The sequence below is a fragment of the Amia ocellicauda genome, chromosome 16 (genome assembly GCF_036373705.1).
Source record: "Amia ocellicauda isolate fAmiCal2 chromosome 16, fAmiCal2.hap1, whole genome shotgun sequence".
NCBI classification, from domain to species: domain Eukaryota; kingdom Metazoa; phylum Chordata; class Actinopteri; order Amiiformes; family Amiidae; genus Amia; species Amia ocellicauda.
In genome coordinates this window covers 4,537,933-4,552,970 of record NC_089865.1, presented here as the reverse complement: position 1 = coordinate 4,552,970, position 15,038 = coordinate 4,537,933, and the positions used below count along the sequence as shown (strand labels likewise).

Below are 15,038 nucleotides of genomic sequence, written 5' to 3'. Positions count from 1 at the left end.
TTAATTTTGAGTCCTTAAGTAAGATTTTAAAGTGTGAACTCTTTCTTTCTCTTTCTGTGCTTTTAAAATGTGACATTTTACATTTTAAAGTTAAACTTAACATAAGTGGTAGCAGAGTCCTTTTCAGGAATCTTTATTTTACTGTATCTCGATGAGGCACGTACAGGTCAGCTTCCTAAAATACGGTTAAAGTGAAGCCGGACATATTAAACAAAATAAAAAGCTGTTCCAATTAAATGTAAGATCTATTTCCACGTTCTCCTCAATGTCTTGGGTCTCCTTTAGTCTGACATTTACTAACCATACCTACAATTTCGCATCTTTCTGATCTGACATTAAGAAATATTTTTTAGTTGCCCTAAATAAATCAAATAAATAAATAAATAAATAAATAAATAAATAAAAGTAAGGTGAGATGGTTTGGTTTTGGAGACACAGTGTACTCAGTTACAGCAATCATTGACTGAATTTGCAGGGGATTGGAAGATGGTGAGATCTGCTTTGATTATAATTACATGACTCCAGTTTTGCGCTTAAACGCCGCTACTTCACGGCACATATTCGGCCAGTTTGAGGAACTTCGACAGCGCCTAATGTGCCCGGCAGACATTGACAAATGAGAACCTGTGTAAATCGATAGCTTTACTCCGCGAGGTGAAGCGGGATTGCACCAACAACAGGGAAATATCCACGTCTGCCCATCTTCTAAAAAGCTGCCCGCGCCATAAAGTTCAACATCATAACTCGGATCCCCTTGACCTTTATCGGCGATACTCTCAGAAGATCCGTATATGCTGGTTGGGCTTCAGGTTGACACATGGCCTTTTAGACTCCGATTTCCACGTTTCCCCGGGTTGCCACAAAGCGTCTGCGTTAACCCTTCATCCTTTCGCTTACCTACAGCGCGGGGCAGCCGGATGAGAGTGGGCTTTGGATGGGGAGGCATCTTTTGGAGCTGACATTTAGAAACAGCTGCTTAAATTCATTTTGTGTTTTCATCCTCAGCCAAAGGTTTTTTTTTTATATTTGTGCAACGTTTTGTCCCGTTGTCAGGGAAGATGCAGCCACTTGTTTAACCACCAATGTGAAAATAATAGGACCTTGGGCATCGATTTACTTTGCTTCAGGTCCTCCTGGCAAAGAGAGACTTGCACCTCACGGACCAGTGGTAAAACCAGGGGCCATACGACTGCGGCACAAAGTATTGGAGACCTTACTTGTACTGAACAGGAACTGAACAGTAACCAAGAGCATTGAAAATATATTGAAAGAAAAATACTAAAAATTCTAGAAAACCTTTAGAATAGGCATCTTATTGTATTTAACTCAGTTATATATAAACGTAGATCATAGAGCTGAGAATGACTGAAACAGCTGGTTTGTCAGTTGCTAAGGGTTTCATGACAAATTATTTCAATTATCTAGACCAAAGTTGTTGGTCTGTGTATAAGATTGTCGCTCTCCATTCAGCGTTCTTTTCATTAACCTCCTTTGAAATCTACAGGTGTTGTTAACCGACGCATTCCTCTCCTCGATGTAATTTGTAACATCATCTGTTTCAATCAGAACACATTAAGCTGCCTCGGTTGTGAAATCACTGTCTCTGATTGATTTTGCCTCTGGACACAGCTCTGCAAATAGCAAGTATTAAGCAGTAGAAAGCTGCTTTGTAACACAATCGTTGACAGCTCAAGGACTTGAACTGCTAAGAACATCGTTACCTGGCAGCACGGCGCTCTGTCCGTCTGTGGCTGACCACAATGCATCAGCGCACCTCACATCTCGAATTATATTCATATTCAAAAGGCACCGCGGGCGAATGGGCAAAACGCAGAAACTTTGGAAAAACTCAAGCAATTAATGCCCAAGAAACAATACACAGCGTATATATATATATATATATATGAACAGAGTCTCCTTAACTGACCTGCAGTGAAAGCAGTATTTGTTCTTTTGTTCTTCAAGTAAGATTAAGAATACATATTCCAGCATCTCAGCAAGAACTATTGTAACATTGCTGTAATTGTTGACATTAAAAAGCATTTCTGAAATTCCTACCACTGCCAATATACTACCACATCCACAACAAGGAAGATCGTTGTCTTGTTTTGTTCATCCTAGTCCTTTAAATGTGATTTTGTTTCCACTATAGGCAGAGAACTCGGCCTTGGCTTTGGAGAACGAGAACCAGAGGGAACAGTACGAACGCTGTCTGGATGAGGTGAGATCGGCCTCTCGAGGCTCAGTTTAACCCTCTTGCATGTTCTCGGCACGTTTTCCATCAAATTAAACTGAATTTGGCTGACTTTCTCGGTTAAAGTGTAGCGTTTGTCAGGGATTGGAGTGAAAGGGACTGATGGAGAAGGCAAAGCCACTCTTACAGTAAAATATAACTAAATCCTCTATGAATAAACATCAATTAAAGTTATCTAAGGCTAATGGAAAAAAAACCCACATACTGAATTTTAAGTAAGCTCTGCAAAGTTATGTTATTGACACAGACCTTATATATAGAAATGATAGATTTTGAATGTTATATTACAACAAAAGGTTAAGTGTCTTAAATTATATAACATACAAATACTAGCTGCTAAACACACATATATAACTTTCTCCCCACATACTCCTCAACATTCAATACATACTTGTTTTGTCAGTTTATGCCAGCTGGAGCAGGAAAATCAAAACAAACGTGTAACTGTTTCACTGTGGAGTTGGACATGAAGTGCCAAAAAGATCTGACAAATGAAATGATCTTCAGAGACAGAGTGGAGCCAATAATAGTCAAGTGCTGTGTTTGTTGGGAACACAGAAATTAAAACACCCACGATCATAGTTGTCAAAGTTATCAACCATTCGCTTCGCTTCATCTTCGCTTTTGAACCACGGATAACCTATTGTATGATAATATAATTCATCGCTATAGACTGCTTTGAGTGAAATATGACCCTGTCGATGAGATCGATGTGTAATTTCATTGGTCACTGACACCGTGTCAGCCTGGAGCCAGAGCCACCTGCGTCTAGTCTCTGTCACAGGTTTGCCACAGAAAAAGTGTGAATATTTGAGAACTGTTCTCCTTAGCCCATTGGTAGTTCACAAACTCTGGTAATGCTTGGTACAAATCCACAAATGAACAATGCCTCCAATTCTACCCCCCCCCCCCCACACACACACACACACACACACAATTATACAAAAGGATACATAGATTAATCAATCAATCAAAACATAATTGATTAATTACCTTTTCATGATTATTGTGGAGTGTACGGTTTCTAGCTATTTCTAGCTATATAAAGATGATGAAATGTAAATCATCACCTCCTCCAAATGCTCACAATTAATATTCTTGGTAGCTACCACACTTGGATTTCCCCAGTCAAGTTAATTGCATATAACAGATATCTTACACTGCCTAAGAAAGCAACGAATGATGGGAATTTCTGTATGAAACCATACGAATCTGTTGCTTTAGTGATGCATTATTCATGAACACACTGACAGTCAGTAATTCAATTGATTAAATTATCATCCTCCATATATTTTTTTATTTAATTTACAGCACGTTTTATCAACCTTTTTAAAAAAACATTTTCTGGAAAACAAATGACCACATGCATAGTGTGGTACCTAACTTTGACACTGACACTGAGTCCAGAAAGAACCGACATTTCCAAATGATGATCGAAGGGAAAGAGAAGGCCGTGGGGTTGAACTTTCATATGAATTAAACTTGATTTAAAAAAAGGAATTTAAACCTCTAAGGGAAATAAATGGCTTCAATTAGTAAGCACTTTTTGGCCATTTAGTTTTTGTTGTTGTGCAGAGAGAACAGATACAATGCATTGTGTTTGCCAGGAGGGACACTTCGCCTATTACATTCCACTACAAGTTCATGGGGCGAAATGTGCAATTTGGAGACTAAAAATGAATTTGAAATGCTTTATTCCCAGTAAAATAGTGTTTGACAATCACTGCACTCTGCTTTCAAGGCCATAAAATTCAAATCCCTTTCTCCCCTTCAGTGCTCGGTATCTGGAGTGTGTGCAATATGTGGCAGGGTTGTACTCGGCTGCCTTTATAAAGGATTATTTTTAAAGTGTCTGCCCCTCGGTAACCTACAATGCCTTTCGCAGAATTTTTTGTTTGATTGCTTTGTAAGTTCACTAATGATCTGATAGTGATGGAAAATGTTTTGCTTCAGTTCTTTAATCTCGCTGGGCTTTCAAAGTTGTGAGGGAATGTGTTCAATTAATTGCCGTTTGAGGAGGTAGATTCATAGTTGTATGCAACATTAAAATGATAAGCGCTTTCATTTTTTTAATCAGAAAACAACTTGGCTTTGACATGAAATTGAAACGAAGTATAGATATAATTACTAAACATGTTCACAGTGCAAACATTATACTCATATTGCTGTATTTCCTTTTTACAGTGGTCTAATTGCTTACTAATTAAATTAAACTTTCTTGACCAGAACAATAGATTTGCTTTCAAAGTCAAAACTCAAAATAAATAGAGGACCAATTTGAAAATGTCTTGGACCTCCATATTTGCTCTCTCTCTCTCTCTCTCTCTCTCTCTCTCTCTCTCTCTCTCTCTCTCTCTCTCTCTCTCTCTCCCCCTACAGCAACTATGTTCTTGCTTCAGTTGTGCATTGTGAGAAATATTATAAAATAACATCTATGCTATATTTTAGGAAGCTGGAATAATACAACAGCTCCCCTGACAGCTGTTTAAACTAAGCATCTAAAAATTATACACAGAGGTGCAGGTTATTTTCATCTTAAGTGAGATTTACACAATGAAAACAAGTGTAAAATACATGTTTTTGTTGTTGTTAATTAGAACAACTCTGTGTATGTGGGCTACTCTCGACATCCCAGTAAACACATTTCCTAAGGCTTTCAAATACAGATTTTGTGTCAGAAATCGACTGCGATCTCCCAGGCCGCCATAAATTATATTGTTTTGACACGGGGAAATGTCAAATGCATGTGAAAACATATAATTGCCTCACACTGAAGCACAAAACAGTCTTTCCTCATTTCCTGAAATATCTGAAATTAACTGAAAAGAGGAGAAATGCTTTTCAATACAGACCCCCACCCACCAATTATTACAAATGCATGTAATGAAGTCTGGATGATGCCCGATATCTTCCTGAATTAGTATCATTTGTACACTTGCATTGTGGTTCTCACTGCTCTTTCTATTTCCACAACAGCATACATAAAATACCAATCGATGTCTTGTAATCTGATTTAAAGTCAATTATGCTCTGTGGTCTGCATACCGTTCACTCCCAACACTCGGCCTGGCGGAGGCAAGTGTTTTAATTTACAGCAGAGCTTTACAGCAGCAGCGCGCCGCCGTTATAAGAGCAACATTTTGTCAATATTGGATCAAGAAACAATTAAACATCATGAAAATCTTCACAGTCTAATCTGTTCCACTCGGCTGATTATGAAGGCCAGCGCAAAGACTTTATTGCAGCCTTTCCGATGAGTTATTAACGTCACACCTACCTTGGAATCAAAGTGAATATCCTTGAGAATGTGTAATCTATTGTGCTCTTGTATTGACAAACTATGCAATATGGTTTTGTTTGTACACAAGGGTATGTCCAATCAATTGCAATGGTAGGAAATCAAAACCCCTTTACTCATTAGCCAATTACAGACATCCATTTGTGCTCCAAGGTTATGTTAACCGGCACCTCGAGCAGACGGATCTATCTTTCATGGACTTTTACCAGTGAGATGTCAGGTGTTATTATTTACACACAAGTAGTCTATGACATCTGATATTGCTCTGTTATTAAGAAAGGGTCACGCCTAGATCCCATGAAGTTTAACGCATTGTTTTTCTTTCCTTTCAGGTTGCAAATCAAGTTGTCCAGGCCTTGCTTACTCAAAAGGTTTGTGTTCATCTCCTCTCCTCAATAAGCATTTCCCCTGTGTTCATATGTACTAAGCCCAATAAGCGGTATTATATTTGGGGGAGTGATGATTCAAATTTGAGAAAACAGAACAGTTTGGTAGCTTTTTTTTCCATTTAAGTGCTTACAATGAGCCGAATAGAAAAAACAAATCTGACAAAGTTAAATCTTATCACTACGATTGCGTTATAGTACATATTTCATCTCAAATTCAATAGGAACAAGTAACTCCTCAGGAAAGTTTGTTGTTGCCCCTGATTTTAGGAAATCTGTACTGTTTATTTGATTTAATTCTAACGTCCTCCTGTTCGCAGGATCTCCGAGAGGAATGTCTCAAGCTGCGGACCCGAGTGTTTGACCTTGAGCAACAGAACCGGACTCTGAGCGTCCTGTTCCAGCAGAGAGTCCGCCCGGCCTCTGATCTACTGCTCCAAGTAGGTGTTTATTTAAACGCTTCACTTCATTTCCTCGTCGCTCCTGAGCCCATGGATTGTATTTAACAGCTGGCTGGTGTCACGCGTGAGATGTGTTTAATGTGTAAAGCCTGAACTCTAATTTATGAGTGCCTTTGTGTGTGTGTGTGTGTCTGTGTGTGCGTGTATGTGTGTGTCTGTGTCTGTGTCTGTGTGCATGTGTCTGTGTGTGTGTGTGTGTCTGTGTGTGTGTGTCTGTGTGTGTGTGTCTGCGTGTGTGTGAGTTTGGCTCCTGAGTTCAGTATTCATGAGCAGAGGCTTATTAATACAGAAAAGTTCATTAGCTTGTGGCAATATATAAAAAATAATAATAATAACACCCAGAAGATTAATATGTATACATATACTGCAGTAATTACATACACATTATCATTTTTTTTGAGCATTTGAATCATAATAAGTCTGATATGTCAAGGAAACTCTGGAAAAAAGCTTTGGTAAAAAAACACACAATCCCCCTTCCCTTGATATCACAGCACAATCACATTTTTTTGTTCTTCTTTTTTATGACATTAAGTATCTTTAGACACAATTCAGTATCTTCTGCTTGGTCCAGGAGAGAGGAAGATAAGAGATTGTGAGAGATGGGGTTAAGTTTCCAGTATCCGTTTCTGTTTTTTTCCCTCTGAAATCAAGATTGACAGCTATATCTGGTGGTGTTACTACATATAGATTTTTCTCGGGCCCGTTTCTAGGTGCTTCCTTCAAACCCTTGTTATTTATTTTCAAAAGCGAGTTGTCAGGGGCTCTCAGATGAGCGCTGTACACGACTCGGGGAAAGCAAAGGGGAGAAAAGCCCGGCGTGGCTAGCAGATGGAGTGAAACCGGTGTCACTTGACAGGACAGCGAGTTGAGTGGCTGTCATGGCTGTGATTGAAGGATGGACGGACGTGTGTGTGGTGAAGGAAGACGGGGCGAGCCATGAGGGAGAAAACGGGAGAAACGGCTCGTCTTTTATCAGAGAAATCAGAGAGGACAAAAATTGTATGGCTTTGTGAAAAGATTGAATGAAAACGGTCAACGGAATTTAGAGTCCTGTTAATAATGAGATTAAATTAAATAATAAATTAATACAATAACCAAACCATTACTTTATTTTTCTTTCCTCTGTTTTACATTTGCAGCCAGATACCAAGAGTCATTTTGAATCATCAATTATGGGCATTTTATGTGGCTGTCGAGCTCTGAAGAGTGTATGAGTCACGAATGACAAAGATGCCAAAGTGTGCTGGTCTAGATACTCTCTTTACTGGAGTGCTGGCTTGTTATCTGTACAAAAATGGAAAATGTTTGTGCAATTGAGGAGACATCCCAAGAATGGGGAATTTGTATCGATCAGGAGTACGTCTTAAACCCCGGCAACCTCAGCACAAGAATTTAAACTGAGTAGAGTTTGAGATCATACTTTAAACACAACAGTATTCTAAAAAATAGAAATTATTCCACATCCCAAATATACTCCACTTTACTAGAATATATTTTACTAAATCCAAAGTATATCTCACTTAATTTACACCAAGCACCAAGAGCAGAAAATTGGGCGCCCCTCTCTCAGTGCATGTGTGTGTGTGTGTGTGTGTGTGTGTGCATGTGCGCATGTGCGCGTGTGTGCGTGTGTGTGTGGGTTCCCCTGTTAATGTGGTCATATATTATAGATTTAATTAAAGAAATGTTTTAATGAGATGGAGATATGATCTCCCATATGGCTGGATGTAGTTACAGTATCTCGCATTTAAATTTGAAATCAATGTTAACTATTCATTACGCCAGAAAACGCGTCCGTGACTGATGTGGTCTCCCTGCCTGTGAATCACTGTCTGGTGTACATACCCCCCGGGAGGCGTCCCCTCTGGGTAGCAGACGTATAATTACACAGAGATAACACTGAGGGGGCGTGAGGAATTATATTGAATGGGCTGGATGCTAGATGTTTACTTGTGTATTTATTATTTAGTGGCTTGAACAGGCTTGGCCTCCTTTGAATAAGTGTGTTTGAACAGTTATAAATTCTTGTTTCAATAACTCTATCAAGTTAATTCAATGTTTGGTGTCTGTTGAATTAGTTAATCTGTTAATTAGTTAATAGGTTAATTCGTTAATCGTTCTTGTTCTTCTCCTTCTCATTTTCCTTCTTCTTCATAGTAGTAGTAGCAGTAGAAGTAGAGCTAATATTAAATACACAAACGAACTGTGCAAACCCTCCTTTTCCAGCAGGGGGCACCATTTTGTGTAGACAGAACTTAATGTAAATCTTAATTGGTCTTCACAAATGTCTCTGATCTCTGTGTGGGTGCGAGCACCTATGCATTGTGCAACAGGAGCATAATTTACAGTAGCTGACAATGACAATGGGCCAGTGGGTATTATTTAAAATAACAATACAAGATGTTCCTTGCAGTAACACCAGTTTACCAAAGGTTTAAAGTGTGATTTCATATGAATACAATGGGAAATGTATTTAAATCTGGATGTAAATGTAAAGAGTTATGTATGGGGGGAAGCAAAACTCCTTCAATACTTATTTTAAAGGCTTAATATACATATTTACATACAGTGGAAACATCTTGGGGGGGCCTTCGTCCAGCTTTTTAATCTTTAGATTGATAAAAGCTGACGGGAACATCATTCTAAGATGTTCAAAAAAGTAGCCTAATAGTATGTGTGTTTCCGGATCACTAATTTCAGTATTTCTGTATAATTAATCAAATTAGTGAGGGCTTTGTCTACACAACACACAAATACAGACAATGCATGTTTAGAATTGCCCCTGAAAGACTCGGATTACTCAGTCTGTACCTTCCAATGAAATAGTCAAGGAAGAGCGGTAATTAAATTTATCAGAAGCCCATGGGGGATTCTGTATTTTCATTATAAAAAAATCACAACACTATTGATATTGTAATTAAGGACGAGTTGCAATTGCTGTTCTGTGTAATGTGGCAACCCAGCCTTTTTATCTTCCGCGCTTGAATTTAATCAGGTATTTGATTAGCCGCATGCAGGTGTGTACTCAAAGTGTCTAATAGTTTCTTATGCTAATGTGGGCTTATTATAAATTACAAGTACATGGAAATTTAGCTGTCAATTATCATGAAAATGGGTTCTGTTACTTTATTGAGCCGAGCAGATAAAGGATGGCAGATAAATCAGGTTATTTGCATACTTTTCCCAGTTGAAACGTTTACAGCGCGATCCCGTACTTTTTATACGGCGGGCGTTAATAATGCTCCACATTAACGAGACATTTTATCGGCCCTGCTTCTAATATATTAATTTAAAATGTTTTAAATGACTCGACACGATCTGTTTGTAGGAAAAGAGCAACCTCAAAGGATTCGGGATATATAATGTGTCAGGAACAAGTATTTAAAACCACGGTATGCCTTCGATTGACCATAGATGATAATTGATTGAATTATTTTCAGTTTTAAAGGGTAATACCTTAACCTCGGAGATGAGATTGCAGGTATCGCGGTGGATGTCCTTGGCCAAGTATATCGTATGTTTTTAATGTTCTCGTTGGCCTCCCAGATGGCCTCCCCGGTGCAGTAATGGTTCGAAGTCTTGCCATATTCTGTTCCCCACCAAGGCCCTGTGACACTATTGACTGAATCATTGATGACTGCTGAGGATGTGAAATACTGTATCCAATGATAAGATCTGCCTGCCCTACCTCTCTCAGACTGGAAGGACTGTTAATGTGTTAACCGTTCCAGTACCGGGCGGCTGTCGTAGAATTCTGTGTAGGAACCAGTTCTATCCGAAAGAAGAATGAATCCGTTTTAAACTCAGCGTTCTTTACTGCATTCCAAAGAATGAAATAATAAACAGAATATCTAAGATATAGTCGTATTCTCTCTCTTTTTTTAATCAGTCTATTTTTCATCAGATGTTCCAAGTTAAAAATTGAACGGTTAAGTCATGCACCAGTATCCTAGAGGCACAATTATGCTCAAAGAGGTAAATTTTAAACTCGACGCTGGAAATTTAAATGACAACTAATTTAAGGTTCATTTAATTAAAGCTACGATTGCAATAAATTTAGCTGAAATAAGTGAAAAAAAAATCGTTGGCAGGGTGGTTTGCTGGAGGCACATGTACAATAATGTAGTGACCTTCAGCTTTAAAAGGTCACACAAGTTTAAATCCAATAGCTGACAGACTTTGTAAGGAGAGCTTGTCCTTTTCAAGAAATAAATCTCATCTCACTATTATAGGTACATTTTTATCACATTTTTATCACATTTATTATCACACGCTTACAAAAATAGTGGACAACCTTGTTATGTGTAATATTTGGTTTATAAAAGTTAAGAGGCACCTGTCGATAAACAAGATATTCAATCCTTTGTTCCATTAAACATTGGAATAGAGAAATTTTTTTTTTTTCTTATATTTATTTTATAGACCGTGTATTTTAAAGATGACCAAATAGCATCAATTCATAAAAAAAGTTTTAAAATATTAGTTTTATGTTCTTATTTTTTTTATATATATATTTTTTGAAACTGTGTTTTGAAGAATTACCAGTATTATCAATTCATAAAAAAAAAGTTTAAAAACATGTAATTAAATGTAAGTGGGCTGTGCAGTCATCACCTCTTCAGTTTGCACAACCTTTCTGAAGTGTTTTTTATTTGGACTTAAAGGACAGTTTTTACAAAAATATTTAAAAAAAAAACTAAAACATTGTGGATAGTGTTATGTGAACAAAAGGGCAAAATTGGTTTCTGCTGCATGAAGTAGGAGCAATACTTGTGAAAAAGTTAGACCTTCTAAATATCAATCTCTCTTCTCATTTAGTTGCATCCCTCTTTTAATTGCAGAGCTACAGTTTGTGTATTTGTATGTTCGTTTATTTGGTGTGGGTGTGTATGTGTTGACCTTGGTTTGTACTCCGTTCTGTAAAAACATTACTTGCAATTTTCCTTTGTATCATTTATTTTGCAGGGACACTATGGATTTGTAATTGTTATAGATGTATGCTCTTGCTCGGAGCCACTCACTTTACACTTTACACTTTAAAATCACATAAGGATTAGAAGTTTCATGGGATTAACTGAGGTGAAATACCAGTAAAATGTATCTACTGTTTTTCTTTCCTTTCAAAGTCATATGAAGCTTTTGCATAAACCATTGGGTTAAGTATATTCTTTCCTTCTCGGTACACACCATTAGATTTCCAGGTGAACCCATCATTTTTAACCTACTGTGTGTGTGTGTGTGCGTGTGTGCGTGTGCGTGCAATATATATATAGATGCCAATGGAAAACATAAATTCTTATTTTGTGTATGTTCTAAACTATTGAATTGCTTGACCCAATCTTCTGAAATAAGATTAACTGAATAAATAATTTGAAGTTTAATGTTTTGAGTCTGATTATATTTGGATGTTTATATTGTGCACATAATTAATGCTGTATTATAATACCTGCCTTAAATGTTTTCGGGACAATATATGAAATGTCACTGCAGATTTATAAACGCTGCTCGCTGACAGTCATAAACCGAGGGGTAGAATATAGATTAAATGAATAATTCTCTGGGCAGAGAAGGGAAAGATATGAATTGTTCTATCGCTTCGGGGGAGGCTCCGGATTTAAACCCAATAAAGAGTAAAGTTCAAGGCATTAATGCTAACATTTCATTTCAGTGTGCTTTATCATGCCCCCCTTATAAGAAAAGTGCTGCCCAGGGCATCGCTCGAGATGGTTTTGCACCATTAGGCTCCGGCGCCGAGAGACGTTTCTCTTCACCTGACCTGTTAGAAGGACTGAGAGAAATCTGGTGGGATTCTGCAAAACCTGAAGTCATCTTGTGTGTGAGAGCACTTCATCTCTCTCTGGCGGCCGAGCTCAAGTTTAATTCGTGCCGTTTGGTGCAGAGTCGGACGCGGAGTCGACAGGCATTACCTTTTCCTTAGTTAACACAACTTTCCTGAAGTGGAACAAGTGCTGTCAAAACGTAAGGAAGTCCAGCTTTTCATTAATTAGGTTAGGTTTTAATAAACAGGCACTCCCCAGGTTACACAACACTTTTGTAAATTTGAATAAAATGTTTCCATAGGCCACAGAAAGAAAATGTAAAGAATTACAAACATTGTATGTTTTACGCAAAAAACGGCGTACGTAAAGAGTTTGCGGAAAGGAGCCTGTATGTAAGTCATCTGCACTGTAATTTACATTTAAATGTAATTACTGTTAATTAAATGCATGTTTACAATAAATTATGAAATTGTATGCTTTATAGTTACAATTATCTTTTCTGGATTAATCCAGTTTAGGTCTGTACAGCCCTTTCTGCCTCAGTCTTCAGAAAAAAAAAACATTTGAAGGTGAATTTAAGGTCCCTACCTCAAATGAAAGAGTCGTCTTTCTCAAAAAGACAACAACAGGAGAGAGAGTGAGAGATGAGAGACGGAGCTTTTATCTCCGCACGGAAGAGAATGATTTAGAGCCGTTAATAAACCGATACCATGTAGGAGAAGTGTTTTGACTAACATTTGTGAGCATAAGGGACAGAGAGAGAAAAACAAAAGAAAGTACAGTACCATTCCTTCAGCATGTCACGGATCAATGTGCTGGAAAATCAGGGACGTCCCCCGGGGTTAGGGATTTTACAAAACTTCACACTCCTGCTTTGTTTTATTTTTAATTGGAGTTAAGAGACAGTTGGTCTCTTGAGATATTTAATGTGTGTTTCAGATAAGAGGTACACTTTAAACAAAAAAGTCTGTGAAAAAAGTACATTAACAGTGAAAGTACATATATTTGTGTCTTTCTTTTTTTTTTGGTTCCTCGTCAATATACATTCTTGTCGAACAATGTGACCACATACGTCCGAAGCCTCCTGCCTTTTAAGGATGCTGTTACTTATATGAGTGACCCATTAGGTCCCGAACCGCCAAAAATAGTAAAGCTGTCTATCTCCTCTGAACAATATTGATTCGAGTGTGTCTCGGTTTCATTCCTACTGGCTCTGCTTACCCCCCGAGGTAGAGAGGTTAGAGTTTAATAATAGAATTCATTTTCCAGAAATCTGCACATCTTTTATTAGCATTCACAGGGTTCAAAATGGTGCGTATATGCCAGCCTTCAACCAGGGGGCTAAAATTTCATTAAGACTTATGATTGCAGCTGAGTGTGGAAGCAATGACTACAAAGTGTGGTCAGCAAAATATAAAAAATAGTTTTTTCATGACAAAAAGAGGGTGACGTGACAATGGTGGACAATTCATATTTGAGGAGAATAACCATACAATGTTATATAACTATTCTTTCCATATTATTATTATTTGTATTATTATTATTAAGAAGATTAAGATCTCTATATGTGATTGAATGGTTAAATTGTGCTTTTACAAGTTCTAGTTTGGCATAATAACAGCCAAGGAATGTACACTGTTCGAAAACAACGTAAAACAATTACACAATAATACGACAAACACTTTTAGAAATGTGCTTCAAATTATAAGTGTTGCGGTCATTTTTGTGTGTTTTGGTTCCTATGTGCTTGTAAACTTTTTATTTACAATGATCTATTATAGACTTACTTTTAAATGCTATCTCATGATAATTAAACCAGCCAGTTAATTAATTCATAAAACACAATGAAATGCAATCGCCTTAATCGAAATTGTAATTCACTGACAGGAAGTGGAACACCCTCTGGCTGTGTGACATACACTGCTGTTTATAGTGCAGTTAGCATGTGTATCATTCCTCTGTAGTGTTGCCATTTTTCATACTCAAATCTGAGCTCTGCACTATTTATACAGCAACCCTTCGCTCATTATGTAAATACGAAGGACACCCAAGAAGCTTCGGCACCCAGGATTATTTTTTTATTATCATTCCTATTAAATAAAACAATTACCTTTACAACTTACTACTATGTGAATGTTAATGAAAGGAACCTCGAGTAAACTGTTGCACTACCTTCATCCTGCATGATTTGAAGTCTAATGTGGTATAAAATCATAATTAGCTCATAATTGAGAAACAAATTGCCAACATGCTGTTTCATTAGCAGATTAGAAAGCAGGAAACAATGCCGGCGCCTGCCAGTTACCGGTCCTGTCGTTGTTTACAGTGGAAATCACCGTTCTCCTCAGACAAGCTCCGAACATCATCTATTTATTACCGAAGCTGTGATTTCTGATTCAGAGGAAGCGATGGCCACAGACCGGCTCGTACGGGAAGCGGCCGCAGCCTCATTATGCGTGTCTCGATGTGCTGTGCCACTTCCCCTCAGCTGGAAATGAGAGACACGCACCTGACGGCACAGACAAGTCGCGTCTCTAACCCATTATAGCGTGATAAGGCAGCCTTTGATAGCGGCAACCTGTGTGATAAAATGATCATGGCAGCGGTGAGAAAGAATCTAATAAGGGAATTGATCTGCGGCTTCCAATTCTGTTGGAGCCAACATCGATCAACATTCCTGTCAATAACGAGATCTTATTGAGGCCTGCCTGATTTTTTGAGATGATTTCTGCCTCTCTGTGACACGGACAAGAAGCAGAGGTTTGAAACAAGCCGTGGCAGCTGCAAAAACACCACACATCTGACTATATATCTATCTGTCCATCTCTCCATCTCCCTGTCTATTTGACTGTCTCT

The 15,038-nt window shown here is 38.0% G+C and overlaps 1 protein-coding gene across 6 annotated transcripts in view; it reads left to right on the top strand.

Moving 5' to 3' along the window:
* The window catches only part of LOC136711978 (nck-associated protein 5), a 187,571-nt gene that overhangs the window by 129,492 nt on the left and 43,041 nt on the right, over positions 1–15,038 (top strand). For all 6 annotated transcript variants that reach the window (XM_066688605.1, XM_066688607.1, XM_066688608.1 and 3 more), the window contains 3 exons: positions 2,153–2,221; positions 5,885–5,923; positions 6,259–6,378. In XM_066688605.1, the coding sequence (XP_066544702.1) occupies positions 2,153–2,221; positions 5,885–5,923; positions 6,259–6,378 (228 nt within the window). The remainder of the gene's footprint in view (positions 1–2,152; positions 2,222–5,884; positions 5,924–6,258; positions 6,379–15,038) is intronic.